Consider the following 15977-nt stretch of genomic DNA (forward strand, 5'->3'; position numbering starts at 1 on the left):
ATCCTAACACTGCTTCAGTGGGGGTCACCAAAGAGAATGTGATATTACAGTCCTGGTTCTGTTACCTGCTGCCTCAGTGACCTTGGGGAGTCTCCTGACCTCCATGGGCCTCTCATTCTCCATCTGTGCAAAAAAGAGAGACTAGAGTGACTGGCCTAGAAAGACCCTTCCAACTTTAAGTTTTATGAACTAGGAGGTGAAAAGTTTATAGTGACACCATATTCTATGACCTGCTAATCTATAGAAGATCTGTGTGCACTGGCATAGCCATGCACATACATAGACAGAAGCATGGGTGCCTACCCATGCACTCACAAAGCTGTGCATCATGTTACAGTTGAGCCTCGGGGTCCAGGTAAGAGGATCATCTCACAAGCCCATTTGTTATTGGGAGTTCTGAACCTCTTTGAGTAGGGATGGTCATGGACACAGAGAAAGGGAGAGATTGTCAGTAAAATCCAACAGGAACCTTAGAAAGTGTGGCGTTAAGAAAGCCTAGACTCATGATGACAGAGGCTCTGAAATGTTTTTTCTCGGTGTCTTCTGTTCTAACTCCAGTCCTTGTGATTTGGTTTTGCAGACCCCCTCTGGTTTGCCTGGGAGTTCTGAAAGCAAGAGTTCAGATGATTATATCCTGGTTTCCAAAGAAGAGGAGGAAGGTGGTGGGAACAGAGCTTCTGGCCGGTCTCAGTCTCTCCGAGCGCACAAAGGCATGTCAGGGAAGACCGAGATTCTTCCTCGGTCATCCCTGGTGTTCTCCGATCCTCTCATGGGCTCCACGTCAGTGTCCTCCAGTAACCTGAGCTCCAGCCCCGATGATGACAGCAGCAGCAACAGCAGAGATTCTGACTTTACCATCGTGAGCCCTTTGGACATCTAAGTGCTCAGCCTTGGAGCCTCTCGGCCCTGAGATGTTCACAGCTGTGGTGTTTTCATCCTTGGGATTCTGGGGGCAAAAGTTTCACAGAACTGATTGAACATCAACAGTCTCTAAAGCCTAAGTAGTCATTCAGAGCATAAATTGGGCGATAACAACACATTGGAACACTGCCAAGAGAATAAATTAAGTGAGCATGGCCCCAAAACAGGCCTAATGGTGTACACCAGTATCTAGATAGGCCTGTCTTAGCCCTTTCCACTGGAATCAGGCCTTGCCTGTGCTCCAAGTTAGTGCTGAGCCAAGCCAGCATCACCCACCCTAGGTAAAAAGACAAAACTACAATTAAAGTCACTTTTCCATGCCTCATCCCACCAGATTCAGAAGGGGGCAGATGATCCTGTCATTATACGTGGAAGGAAGAACAGGATTAAGACTGGCCCCGCAGAGATCGTCCAAGCCTGGAAGGCTGATGAGCATCAGGGAAGCTCCCTCTCCTGGAATGTGTGTCCCAGTTAAGTGGGGTACTGCTTTCTAAGAGGCCCAGCATCAAAATAAAATGAACAGGACGAAGGGTGGGGTTAGTAGGAAGAATTAGAACTAGTTTAGGCAAAGTCTGTATTTGGACTTACTAGAAAATGCTTGTGGTTCCTGGGCATAGAACCAAATTATCTAAATCATGTTTTGGAACCAGATTTCTTAGTTGGTTTGGATAAGACATTTCCAGGCCGTGGAGGCTAATCCTTGTGAGACGCCTTTGGCCATTATCATTCCCTACACCCTAGTTTTGATAGCAGTTGTATTATACCTTGAAAGTATATCACCAAAAAAGTAGGGTCATTTGAAGCTGTTTTGAAAATAACAAGAAAACTCCTATTCTTTAAGTCAGAGGTTATGTGTTTCCTGTAATGTGTCCTTAATGAGGCAAAGCAAACCTCTTTCAAAACAGTCCAGAAGCACAGAAATTGTGCTTTTCTAGATTCGTTTGTTTCCATGCCTTGTCCTAGAGAAAAGGGTGAAGAGAAAAACTCGGCCAACATGCCATCCAACATGTGACTTTCTCCCTGCGTCACTCTGCCTCCTGCCCGCAGTGACCAGGTCTGCCCAGGTGTGTGTCCCAAAGGAGAGTGCCAGGGTCAGGGAGGCAGAGCTCTTGCAGGGTAGGGCAGGGCAGGGACTTGTGATGTACATTCCACATTTTAGGACCTGGTAGACAGCCTCACCCATGGCTAGTATCTTTGCTGGGCATCTGTCCTTCTGAGTTGGGATAATTTGCTCTTTCAGTAGTTAAATCTTAGACGTAGTGATTTCTGAGCAATCAAAGGTTAAGTACTTATTCTTTTCATCAAACTCTTGGACACTTACCAATTACCATAGCTTGGAAAATAGATGATGTTAGAAAACAGAGTTCCATACTAGCGGTCTAACTCTTTAAAGAGATTGGAAAAAGAGAAATGTCTCCTTTGCCTTATCTAGTTTCCTATTATAAATGGCTACCCTGCCTTTAATGAAGTTGGCTCTTTGTTATAGGTTAAACCGGACCCATGTCAGCTCCTTCACTGAGCCTAGCATTTGTCCGAGGATCAGCCCACTAAGCCAATGGTCTGCGAATGCTTTGACCACCAGAGGGGAGAGGGCTTGTGAACGTTCTGTGAAAGCAGTAGTCATCTGCTTGGTTCACGAGCTCACACAGACAGGAGGAAAAGCTGAGGTACAAACCCATGCATAGAAGCACTTTATAGCCCGCTGCTCCCTACCCTGCAGATACATTGGGCAGTGACCTGATGTCCTCCTTGATAAAAGAGACCATGGCAATTCAGTGATGACAGAGCATAAGGGAGAAGATCTCATTTGTTTCATAATTTGTCTTTAACCTCTAGTAGGAGAAATCACCTATAACATTTAGTGCTAAGCTGTCTAATAGTTCTCTTTCTGCTAAGATAACAGCCTTGCTCTGCATTCCAGCATCGCTCGGGCAAATGTGTTGATCAGGTGCTGTGGTTATCACCTCCTGGTTATAAATGGTACTCTCAGCACCGCTGCAAGGGTAATATGCAGAAAGGATTTTGCCAAACTGCTGCCTTTAAAAACCTCTTAAGTGTTTGCCTGACTCCTGTCCTAGAACAGTATAACCTTAGAGCATCTGTCTTCCTCTGCTTGTACACTGACTCTGGTGATGGCCTTGAGATTGCCTTAGCCCTTGAAGTGGTTCACCTTGGTAGTCCAGAGTTAGGTGGCATTGAATTGTCTGGGCTGGACCCCTGGGGTTCAACAGGAAAATGACCAGGGAGCTGTACCTATCTACAGAGGTATCCTCACATGTTCATCCATTTGAGATGCTGTCCTAAGATTGTGCCTTGTGAGCTATAGTAGTCATACTCAGGTGTGACTTGCTTACCTTGGCACAGCCAAATGAGAGACTGCTTGGGATTAGACTGGCAGATAATTCTGTCAGTGTCTGTCCTGAGCAGAAGCAGCTCAGCCACATGGCACTTAGGTGGGTCATGTTGGGGCAGGTCAGCATCAGACTATTTGGTTTTGAATTGTTGCTGAAAATTACTCCAGGGTAATTTAGCCTGGCTACTAGGGGGCAGCTTCCTGTTCATGTCCAAGATTTTGGGGTCATGGAGTGTTTTTTGTTGGTGAAAATTATCCATTTCTTTGGACCTTTAAAGCCTTAACCCTTCCAGCTAAAAGAATTATTTATTCTCCAGCCCAAAGTGTTTTCTGTCTTGTCTCTAAGGAAAGAGATATTCTGGGCTAAGGGAGGCGTGAGCGGCACCATCCCAGACACCCACAGGTTAGGAGGGCTCTTGTCAGTTAATGTCATTTCCCCATTTGGGGAGAGATTAGCTTTCCTTACCCCTTTCCTTTCTGTTTCAACACTGTGTTTTAATTAGCCTCTGTGCCATGAAAGAAGATAATGGGTCAGTTTTCTTTATTGTCTTATCAGATGCTTATGCTTAATCAAACATTCTTTTTTTATTTTAATCCTGAAAATATGAAACTTTTTTGTTGGGTTTTGGTTTGGGGTTTTTTTTTGGGGGGGGGGGGTTGTGTATCAACAACTGTGTAGAAATCAGTGAAACTCTTTTACTTTGGTGCCACCGACCGTGTCTTGGTTTTTAAAGTTTAAAGCACATTTTATATCAGTAAGATTTAAGTCAATCCTGTTAGTCAACGTTACAGTTTCCTTTTTTATTATGTTCTCATGCATCTCAAGCATATTCTGTCACACGATCAGACTGGAAATGTAGTGCAGACTTGCCTCCCTGCACATTGACTTGTTCTGTCATGCCAAGGAAGAGTCTGACACTTGGAAATGTACTGATTTCTTCTTCCAAAGAGGACCTGCTCCTAGTAAAGTCCAATGGCAGCCATACCGTCATAGGAAACAGTATGCATTGTGTAGTATTTCAGTGTGAATGAGTGAATGCGAGATTTAAAACAGATCTGGACCTCCCTGTGTTGACGGTCTGTACCATGTGACTGGGGCCCATCTTGCACCAAGCATCAGCACCAGAGAAGTATTCTGCAGGAAGTCACTATGGCTGTGTCTTGACTGGGGTGAGTGTGTAGGAGTTTCCTAGCTGGAGGAATGTCTAGCCTGCTTTATTAAAGAAACAGCTAACAAACACAAAACCTTGTGTCCATGCTTTTTAATTTTCAAATGTCACCAACAAATCTATCTCCTTTTTAATTTCTTTTTTGAAAAAGGATTTGTACCCGGAAGGTATCACGTGACAGTGTAGGAGAATGGAGTAGGCTAAGTTACCAGTGCTGTGAACCACCAACAAATCCATAACTACCAATTTCTGAGCTAGGGAAAGTTGGGAGGATAGTTCGCTTGCAAGGGATGTGTTGTCCTGGGATAGATACTGCCTTTGGAGTGGGGAGGATGGAGAAGGAAGAGGCATGAAATGAACATTAATGCCATTAAACATCCTGCTCTGCTACAACGTCCTAATCACCATGCCCTAGTTAGAGTCCTAGGAGCCAGTTTCAAACCATTTCCCATTGTCTGCATCTGACTCCTGCCAGGGGCCTCTTCAGTTAAGGGAATGGGGACAAGTAGGAAGAAGGAATCTGCCCTGCTGATGAACTGAGGCTCGCAGTGGGCAGAACTGGCCATCATTACTTACATAGCATTATCTCTTGATAAAGTTAATGTAGACAGGCACAAGAATGCACTGATTTAGCAATCCTTTATATTCTGCATCCAAATGACATAAATTATGTCATTTCTAAAACACTACTCACAGCTGTAAGTTTACAGAACAATCCCTAAATTTTTGAATCCACCCCTTACATTATAAAACACATTGATTCAATGAATGCTTCATTAATAGGATCTCAGCATTGGGAGGGAGGTTCTCAGGGGGTCTCTGGTACAAGCCACACCCTAGTCTCTCTGACAAGTGGTCATCTCCCTTTCTGTTGGAAGACCTATGATAACACGGAGTCTCGACTTCTCAAAGCAGCTCATTCCACTTCTGGACTTCTGTTAAATCACTGAATTTATGGTCCTCTAAAACCCTAGGTCTTTCATACAAACTCATCAAGCCGTATCTCTTCTTCCTGTATCTATGCAATTGGCTTTCTTAAAGCCAATGTAGGATTTTACATTTGTCCATAGTAAATGTTTTCTTTTTGTAAAAGGCTCTTGGAATGAGGGAATAGTGCTTGTCTTTCACTCAGTTACCAAGAGAAACCACAGGGGGATTTTGTGGCCTACCTCCACAGAAAGGGATCCAAGAAAACAGATCACTAGAGGCAAAAAGAGATCTAAATGGGATGAAAGTGGGGTCTCCTGAAGACTGAACTCCCTGTCTCCCACCCTTCCCCACACATACCCCATACGAAGAGAGAAGGCAATAGAATATAACTGTATGAAGAAAAGTCAGAAGTGAGATTCCTGTAGTCCATGGATCTGAACTAGGTACAAGGGTTGGCTGGGAAAGTGTAACCCAAACATGATTTCTGGAAGCATTTCCCCTTCCATTCCCCATTCTCTAAAAAGCATCAGTTATAGACTGGGGTATTGGTGGCCCAGAATAGTGGGAGACAATAAGGGCTGTTCTAGTTAGGGAAGATGATACAGAATAGTGACCTTCCATCTTGCTGACCAGCATTACTTTTATTAACTGTAATAATAATAATGGTTAGCATTTATGTAGCACTCTCATAGTATCTCATTTGAGCCTCACCAGCTCATAACCCAGTGGGTTATATGCTATTACTCTGTTTTACAGATAAGCAAATGGCAGTACAGCAGTTGTTACTTGCCTGGTCACATGGCTAGTAAATGTCTGAAAAAGGATTTGAACTCTAGCCTTTCTCACTCCAGGTCTGTCTGCTTTGGTACTATTCCATTACAGCATTATCTTCTTTATAAAAGCTGTTATCTGCTGGGATCTGATGAGAAATACAAGCAGAGTGATGGGCATATGAACATCTGGAAGAGAGATTTCAAGAGTTTAGTTAAGAGGACATGTAGTGAGAAAGTCCCATCCAGGAATTGCCTTTCATGCTTTAAGTGAACGAGGTTATTATACCACACTTTGAGAAAGAGTTTGCTCACTGGCAGACTTTGTTATCTTTGTGGGGTTTGTCTATTTTTGTAGACCTGTAAAGAAATTTACTCATTCTTTGAGCCTTGTGACTCAGCTGCTTATGAGGGGAGTTAGTGGCAGCCTGTTGTAGAGAGGAGTGATGCAGTGTTAGGAAGTTTCCAAATAATCTGAATTGAGATAATAAGCCAGAGAAGCCAGGAATCCTCAAAGTTTGCCCAGATCCTTTGAGTCAGAAGGACTCATGGGTTATATTATCAGATTCATTTGATCTAGCCTTTCACTATATTTTGGAATCCTGATTATTTCTGACAAGTTAGCAACATTCATTTAATAAAAACTTAACTAATACAAAAAAAAGTTTTGTAGCCATATGGCTGCTGACACAACCCTAAGGCTATAGGGAAGCCATCGTTCCTCTCCCTTCTTTCCCCTGCCCCGATTCAGAGACTGAGCACAGCCATAGACAGTCTTCCTGCTGCGATAACAGCAGTCATGGGGATGCAGTGGTCAATGAGGGCCCTTTAGCAAGCCTCTTAGCAACTTGGGAAGTAGAGGGTTGCCGTGAAAACTTCCTGACAAAGCTCTCACAACAAATTATCACTGTGAAATGTTTATGGTAATGCTTAATTTCTTCATGGACATCCAGATCAGCCACAGGCTGGGATGGCCTTCTACCATCCCACAAAAGTTTCACGGTGGGCACAATCCAAATTAACAGCAAAATAAGAATCACACCTCTGATACTTAGGACTACCTTTGTGACCTGGGGTAAACCACAACCTCCCTGACCCTCAGTATCCTCATCTAAAATGAGGGGCTTGGATTAGATGGCTTCTAACATTCCTACTCTTGTTCCACGAACCTATGGCTCACTGAGTCAGAAGACTTTCAGGACCTCGGCTCAAATCCTGTCTCTGATTTATCTTCATGACTTTGGGCAAGTCCCCTTACCCTCCTTGAGCCTTTTCTGAGGACTTTTCTGGCTCTAGAATGATATCTTCAGCCCTTCTCATCTGCAATCTAACCCTTACTTCCTAAAGTAGTTTGCCCATCCAGAGCCTACCTTTAGCAGCACACAAGGACCAATGTGAAATTCGAGGAGAACTTGGTGCACACAGCCTCATTTCAGTGATTCGGCCTGGGCAGGGACTGGTAGTCACATGAAACAGCCATAGCCAATGCTATGTTTACCTCCTTGTTGTCTTTAGGCTGTCGCTCAGATGCCCCTGCAGCTGCAGGCTCTTGGCTGCTTCCTCATCCAGTTCTCTTTGGAATTTCCACTTTTGTTGTCTCACTTGTCCAGGCTTCTGCTTGGCTCAGCAAGGCAAAGCTCTCACCTGACTCAGCACAGGCCATAGTTACAACTACAACTTTCTTTTGATAGCCATAATCCCTGCTACCTGCAAGCATTCACATGAAGGCGAGAGCCAGCCTGTGACCAAAGAAATCCCCAGTGGGACTTAGAGCTGGAAAGTCTCTTTCAAGGTCATCTAATCTTCATTTAACATTCAGGGAAGCTAAGACCCACAGAAAGGAAGTGACTTGTTTAAAGTAACAAGTACCAAATCCATGGCTGACTCAAAATCTAGTTCTTTTTTCATTCCATTGTGCTCTTGCCATCAAATAAGTAGACCAATGGTGGACCGACATTGGCATACTGTCTGATTCCAAGACCCAGTCAAGTCATATTTTAAATGAAGGGAAGGAAACAAGGGCTCATTGGATGCAGCTGAATGCTTAATCATGGTTTCTGAACACTTACTGACCAGCTCCAGAAGGTGGAGGTGTGAAGTTTCCTGGAGCTGCAGTAAAAGGATACACTGTTTGGCATTAAAAGCCCTTTTCAGGCTTAATATGCATTACTCACTTTCATGCCCTAATGCTCCATTTCCCATCTCTGCACCTTTGCATCATCTCTCTCCTATTCCTGGAATGCCCTCGATCACCTCAGCCTCTTAGAATCCCTACCTGACTTCATAGCTCATCTCTAGTGCCTTCTCTCTTATGAAACCTTTTATGTTCCCTGCATTTGCTGTGACTCATCAAAAAATAAAAATTATTTTGTGAGGAACTCTAAAAAAGAACAGGAATAAAATTTGTTGTCCAGGAAATGTAGGATGAGAGAAGAAGATGGTGAGGCTACAAGTCATGTCAAGAAAAATCAAGGAAGGTCTGCAGCATGGTGGGAGGGCCTCTCTGTGATGAAGTTATAGGAAGACACAGAGGAGTCACACAAGAAGACCAGCCATGGATCTGCACCCATGGAGGAAGCCTCTAAATCATTGCAGTCACAGCCATCTGAGGATTGTATGTTTACTTGTCTGTGGACATGCTGTTTCCCCCAATAAGATATAAGCTCTTTGTTTTTTGGGTTTTTTTGCTTTGGACTCCCAAGACCAGCACAGTGCCTGGTTCATTAAAGGCGCTTAAGAGTTTGTTGGCTATATTTATTATTATGTGCCCAACAGAAGAAGTCTCATGAAAAATGAATGGGTCAGAGAGCCACAGGAAGCTGTTTTGTGAGAGTGTTGATCCGTGGCACAGTCCTTGCCTCAGTCCTTGCCTCTCTTGCCACCAGGGGCCACCATGAACAATAATAATAACCCCCCATAGTATGTTGTACTGTATGCCTTTCACATCTTCATAACAAGCTTATCATAGGAGTAGAAAAAGCCCTGTCAAGGCCACACAGCTAATTGTACTAATTCACCTATCTGTAGGGCTTTCCGATTTATAAAGGCTTTCTCCACCACCAGCACCCTGTAAGGTAGGTGGTGCAAGTCTTATTAAACCTGAGTTACTGATGAAGAAACTAAATGACTTTCCGAGGTCATCCAGCTAATAAGAGTCAGAGTCTGGGCGTAGACCCAGCTTCCCTACTTCCAACTCTGGAGCTCTTTCCATTGGTTCTGCTGCCCCAGGTAGGTAGAATATACCTCAATTACAAAGTAGCGATGGAGCAGTTCTTGGTGCTTCTCAGGAATTGGATCATCAGTACAGAGCTGGAAGGTACCTCAAGAGAAAACTAGATCTCAGGGATATTAAGTGACTGGCCCAAAGTCACACAGATTGTGGGCAGCAGAGACGTGAGCTGGACCTAAAATGGGTGCTCTCTGACCTGTCTAGCCTAGCCTGGATTCTGGATCTCTGTCAAGTGAGATGCCCTTTACACAACCAAGAAAGTTCTCCCTACTGAGAAAAGAAAAGCAACTGCAGCTGCCACCACTGACCCTTAAATCAGCCAAGACTTTCCACCCTGAGAACAGGGGGTATGCATGGTGGAAAGCCCCCAGGCTTGCAGGCAAGAATCCTTGGGTTCACATCCGGACTTGGGCCCCTGTGAACTGGTCAGTTCACCTCTTGAGCTACCTATTCACAGGGTCATTGAGATGAAAGAGGTTTGTAAGAAATGTCTGCTGCTGTTATGCACTCCGTTGCCCTCCAGGATGATGCCTTAAGTCCTTAGGCAGTCACAAGATGTTAAAGATTACACCACTCAGGTCTCCTCCTTTCCTTTGAAGTGCTATTTGGTAGAGAGCCAGGCCGGCCCTTGGCCAGGGCTTTAAGAAGACCCCTAGCAGGCCCTGCTCAGCTAAGTTGTCCCCTCTTCCCCTCTTCCCCTCCCCCAGACATCACCTTCTTGATATCATTGGTTCTTTCCCAGAACAAAGAACTAATTAACACTTTCCCCAGAACTGAGTGACAGGGAGATGCGGCCTTGGACACTAGGCCTGACCTGTCCTGTCCTGCACTGCTTTCCCATCTCTCTGCAAAGGAACATTCTTATAGGTAGCACCAGGAACCGGCCAAGATCCCCCAGGGCATGGAAGAGAATGGTCAGAAGCAAGCTCCAAATCCCTGAGCTGGAGATGTCTGAGTCGAAGCTGCGCCAGTCCATTTTTCACTATCGCCAACCATATCTGAAGAACCAGCTTCTCCTTTCACAGTCAGTGTCACCCATGACCAGCTTTACTGTTATTCAGGGGCCTCTGGCTCCCTCTGGCCTCATCTTTAGCTCAAGAGGAATGGTTCAGCTTAGCCCTGTTGATTTACATCCTCATCTCCCAAATGTTCTCCCTTCTCTCCTCGGACACTGCGACACACACTCTTCCCTTCACAGGATGGGAAGTTTGGGTTCCATCAAGGGCCACATTTGAGGACCTCAAGGGTCATATGTGACCCCTGGTTAGGTTCTCTCTGCCTTCATGCAAGCAGCCTTTCCCAGGCCTTAATCTGTGCCTTCCTTCAATTGGTCATCTCCAGTTTACCATGCAGAGATTTTGTTTGTACAGCCACTTACATGTTGTGTTCCCCATCAGACTATGAGTTCCCTGAGACCAGGGGCTGATTTTTGCCTTTTGTTGTAGCACAGTACTCAGCACATAAATGCTTCTTGATTGAGTGTTGTCAAGCGTGTTTGTACACTGAGAAGCAGCTCTCTTCACCAGTTCTCTGGGGTAAACAAGAAAGTTCCCTCTACTGGGGGCCAGAAGCCAGGCAGTCCCTGCTTTCTGCAGCAACATGCTCTTAGAATCCATGGAAATCTGTTTCTGTAGGTCTTGTGTTTCTGACCAAGGACTGTTGAATCTACATACCAAGCACCTGAGATAAGAAGATGAAAAGATGTCAGTCACTGGTCCTGTCCTCATCCCCATGCTTAATCATTTCTAAAAGAACCAGAAAACTTCTGCTTTCCTGACACCCAGGAAGGATTGGAGCAAAGTTCGGAGGAAAGAGACAGAACATCTGGGTCTGGAAATCCTGCCCGGTACTTCTGTGAGAGCCTGGAGGGCCCAGAACCCAGTGTCTGGCACATAGTAGGCGCTTAATAAATGTTTAATGACTAACTGAGGGGCTCAGACTAAAGCCCCCAAAGCTCTGTTCCATGGTTAAGTCTACGGAAAGATTTCTGCTTAAAAGAAACCTGAGGGGAGAGACAATTTTCACTGGCTTCTCAGGTGAGAATCAGCGAGAGAGAATGCAAAGCCAGGGGTGGGCAGAATTTCTCATCCTTACCAAGCTGACTCCATGAGATCCCTTCAGAATAGGGACAAGGAAAAATTAGTAGTCTGGGGATGGTAACAGATGCTAGGCCCAAGTCTGCTGATTTTTCACAAAATAAAAGGCTTTCAGCATTGGAAGCATCCTCAAAGGTCAATGAGTTGGACCCATCACCTCTCCCCAGCCCCTACCCCTTGGTGCCAAGCAGCTCCCAACCTACCACCTCCCCAGTGACCTAATCACTTTGAGATATCTGAATTGTCAGAAAGATTTTACCTTTAATACCTTGCTTCTACTGATTACTTCCCATGTATCCCATCTGTGGCTTGTATAAACACAAATGTTTGCGTGTTGTCTCCCCCATCAGACTGTGAGATCACTGAGAGCAAGAGCTATCTTTTTGCCTTTCTCTTTAGCCCTGTATTTGGCACATACTAGGCCCTTAATAAATGTTTATTGTTGATATAACTTGACTAGCCCCCTCTGCTATCTGGCCCATCTCTTATTTCTGGACCTCTGTTTCTGTTGACAATCCCAACAGCCTCATGGAGAAAGTATTGGCAGAGAGTGAAGAGCCTTCTAAATATGAATGTTGTTATCTGGTGAAAACTGAACGCGAAAAAGCTGGAAGGGGAGGTCTTCCCACTCCCACTTGGCCTGCCTCTCTTTGATCTCAAGAACACAGTCACTGAAGAAAAAACAATTTGTAGCTTCTGGGGACTTGACAGTCTCCTGTCTTTGAAGCTTTATCTGGAACCAGCAGACAGGCCTTCCAACATTCCTGAGTTATAGAGAGGAAAACTCTGGGGGTGAGAGGGGAGGAGCAGCCTGGCCACCTCCTCTGGGAGGCCACACATGGAAGGTGGAGGCCCCTTCCAGGCTCCTTTCCTTATTCAGACATGCGCACCTAACTTTATCCAATTATCCCACAGTCAGCCAATCAGTAGGCATGAATTACATTCTTGAAAGGCAAAGAATGGGCTCCTGCCTTCAAGGTTGCATTATCTAACAAGACAGACCATCTGCAAACCAGAGAAGGTGGCATCTACTATGGACCAGATGCTCTGCAAAGAGCTTTACATATGTCATGTCCTTTGATCCTTGCCACAACACTGATCCTCACAACATCCTCATTTTGTAGATGGGGAAACTGAGGCAAACAGTGGTTTTTTTTTTTTTTTAAGTGACTTGCCCAAGGTCACCCAGCTAGTAATGTCTGAAACTAGATTTGAACTCAAGTCTTCCTGACTCCAGGTCCAAGGCTGTATCCACTGCACCACCTTGCTGGTATAACACAAAGAAAACCGAAAGATGTAGGATTGTCCATTGAGAGTTGGAAGAAACCTCCAGGGTCATCTAAGCCAACCCCCTCATTCTACAGAGGAGTAAATTGAGGCCCAGGGGAGTTAAGTGAGTAAGGCCACTCAGGTACCAAGTGGTTAATGTGGGATTTGCCCCCAGGTCCTAAACTCCAAAGCTAGCCATCTATCCACTGTCAGGGCAGTTAGTCCAATAGATATAATCCTGTGTGTGGGATTTCCATTCCTGGGTGGCCTGAACTTACATGATAACAAGCTGAAATAGGATGGAGGACCATGGAAAGGAAAGAGATGAAATCAAATGAGATGGGATTCTACCAGGCTAGAAGTTCTCCTCTGGCTCCTAGAAGGCTAGGCTCCCCCAGGGCTGCCCCAATAAACATGGTTTGACTGTGCAGACAGTGTAGTCCACCAGAGAAGTTCTCAGGACCAAATGGGGGAGATGCTCACCATATGTAATAATGTGACAGTGGACCTTCAGACAACATCCCAACAAGGTCTGCTTCTAATATATCTCTGTTGTTGTTGGGATAATGTTAAGTGGGGGCACAGAGCCATATCCGGGAATTCCAGCACACAACCCTCCCTCTCCCCCACCCTCCCCCCATACACATCTGGTAAATTCAGGTGCCTGCCCAGAAGGGGGCAGAGTGAAGGAAAGGCACTTGAAGAGCCAGTGAGAGGAGCTGCCCTAACACAAAGCCCCATCACCTCACCCTAGTTATGGCTCTGATGGAGCATGCCATCGCACCTCCATGTACCTATCCCTCATAGCTCCTGGTACCCAATGGGTGCTCAGTAATTAAGGGGGCTATCTCCAGGTTCCTGAGCCCAGAACACTTACCATCCAAGTGGCTGGCTCCCTGGCTTCCTTTAAATCCCCGGATCTTCTACAGGAAGCCTTTCCTAGCCACTCTTGCATCTAGTGCCTCCCCTCTTTTAACCATTTCCTATTTATCCTATGTCAATATTTTGTTTGTAAATATTGTGTTTTCCTGTTGTCTCCCCCATGAGAGTGTGAATTCCTTGGTATCAGGGACTGGCTTTTGCCTCCTGTTTTATCCCCTTCACTTAGCACAGGTCCTGGCATACAGTAGGCACTTAATGAATGCTTATTGACTGACTTGCCACTTGTGACCTTGGGAAAGTGATTTCATCCCTTTGGGACTGATCTAGACATCCTCTCTGGTTAGCCCTAGTCCTAGGATCTTATGATCCTCAGTTTCCTCATCTGTAAAAGGAAGGAAATGGTTTCTGAGGGCCCTTCCAGTCTGGCTGGATGACCCCCTGCTCCTCCACCAAGTCTGGTTTGGGGACTTACGGGGTTTATCCACTGCCAGATGAGGCCCTCAATCCCGGAGGTGGCACTAACTGGCCACCTGAAGGGGCTCTAATCTATTCCACCTCTAGGCTGCAGGGGCCCAGGCTGGCATCTCCTCCCCAGCGTGGCCTCAAAGAACACAGACTCCTTCGCTGCAAGACCTGCAGCTCCTGGCTTCCTTCCTGGACAGATCTCCTTCCTTCGCCCACTGCTTTCTGTGCTGTGGCAGCTGCATGGGTCTGAATGATTTTTTTTCCGAATCTGAGGTCAGGAACAGACCTCTTGCACACCGACCTCTGCCAAGTCTCACAAGATGTTTCTATCTGTGTCAGGAGAGGTCCAACCATCCACCATCGCGCAGCTGAGGCTTCTGCTCAGCTCTCCCTTCTCAGGGACTCCTTTCCCCTCTCCCACATGACTGAGGGGAGCTCAGGGCTGGCCCTTGGGTTTCATGCATGGGATGCTCTGGAGGAAACTTCCCAGGACTCCCTGGGAACAGCACAGAAGCCTGGAGACAGAGGAGGTCCTGACTCAGACCCTCCAAAGAACGTTTCCACTCTCGCCTTGGTTTCAGGAAGCTACAAACATCACCAGAATCCTCCGTTGCCAAGGAGGTCTCGTTTCCCCAGCAAACAAGCCCACGTGATTACCATCAGGCCCCACTATTGTTTCAGGGTATTTATAGCTGCACATGCTCAGTGGCCCAGCCCAAAGTCTAGCTCTAACTGGAAACCAGAGTCAAAGAGAAAACTGGCTTAGGAGACAGAAGAATCACTGAGCCTGAGTCCTGGCTCTGCCACTAAGAGGCTGCATGGCCTCAGAAAAGCCACCATGTTCCCTGGGCCTGACACCGGGAAGGAGAGGGGGGTTTAAGTGATCTCTGTGGTCCTTTCCAAACTGAACACCCCAGGAGTGGCCAGTGCTGGCCTGGGCCCCCAGAGCTCTGGATCCCAGAAGTGGCCAAACATCTGTGGCCACTTGGGCCAAAGGGACATGGGGGGAGGGGGGCAGAGGAACAGAAGGGAATGGGTGTCCCCAAGTCATGACATGCCCAGTCCACACCCCCTTTCCACTTAGGAGGATATTTCCAGGCAGCTTTCTTCTCCCTTCTCTTGGACAACCAGAGGCTCCTGAAAAACCATCCCCCTTGTCATAGGCCTGAGGTGGGAATGCCAACAAGCGTCCCAGAAACCAGGCCCGGAGGATACTGGGGCAGCAGCCTGGTGATCAGGGAACCCTGGCCCAAAATCAGAAGAAAGGAAGGAACCAGATCCTTCTAGAGGAGAAACCACACTTTTACAGCACTGGGTGGTGCAGTGGTTAGAGCCCTGAACCTGGAGCCAGTCAGGAAGACCAGGATTCAAATCCAGCCTCAGCCACTTACTAGCTGTGGGGCCCTGGCCAAGTCAATTCACCAGTCTGTGCCTCAGTTTCCTCATCTGTAAAAAAGGGATAGTAACCGCACTTATCTCCCAAGGTTGTTTTGAGGATCAAGTGAGATAATATCTGTAAAGCGCTTAGCACAGGGCCTGGCACATGGTATATGTTATACAGATATATAACACATATATTACATGTTAACTACACAAATGTTATCTAAACTATATAATGCTATGTATGTGTTACCTACCACTGTTACTAAATTAACTACTACTAACTAGTTGTTAAGTTAACGACTGCTATTACCAAATGTTATTACTGTTACCACCCTCCCGCCAGGAATGAGTTCAGGTGGCTTGGAAAGGCTCCCAGGGCTGTGGAAGGGAGGCTAACAAGTGCCCCAAGGGTGGGGCAGGGGAGCGGGGGACTTCCTCCTTTTCCTTGCCAGGGCTGGAGGCTGGTTTTCCTGCATGGATTCTTCATATCACAGGCTTGGGACATTACGT

The 15977-nt window shown here is 46.1% G+C and overlaps 1 protein-coding gene across 2 annotated transcripts in view; it reads left to right on the plus strand.

The window, feature by feature from the left end:
* The window catches only part of TBC1D5 (TBC1 domain family member 5), a 636101-nt gene extending 631582 nt beyond the window's left edge, over positions 1–4519 (plus strand). For both annotated transcript variants that reach the window (XM_072651232.1, XM_072651233.1), the window contains one exon: positions 581–4519. In XM_072651232.1, coding sequence (XP_072507333.1) covers positions 581–880 — 300 coding nt within the window. In that variant the 3' untranslated portion in view covers positions 881–4519. The remainder of the gene's footprint in view (positions 1–580) is intronic.
* The last annotated feature ends 11458 nt before the right edge of the window (positions 4520–15977 follow it).

Source organism: Notamacropus eugenii, chromosome 3 (assembly GCF_028372415.1).
Source record: "Notamacropus eugenii isolate mMacEug1 chromosome 3, mMacEug1.pri_v2, whole genome shotgun sequence".
In the NCBI taxonomy this organism is placed as follows: Eukaryota; Metazoa; Chordata; class Mammalia; order Diprotodontia; family Macropodidae; genus Notamacropus; species Notamacropus eugenii.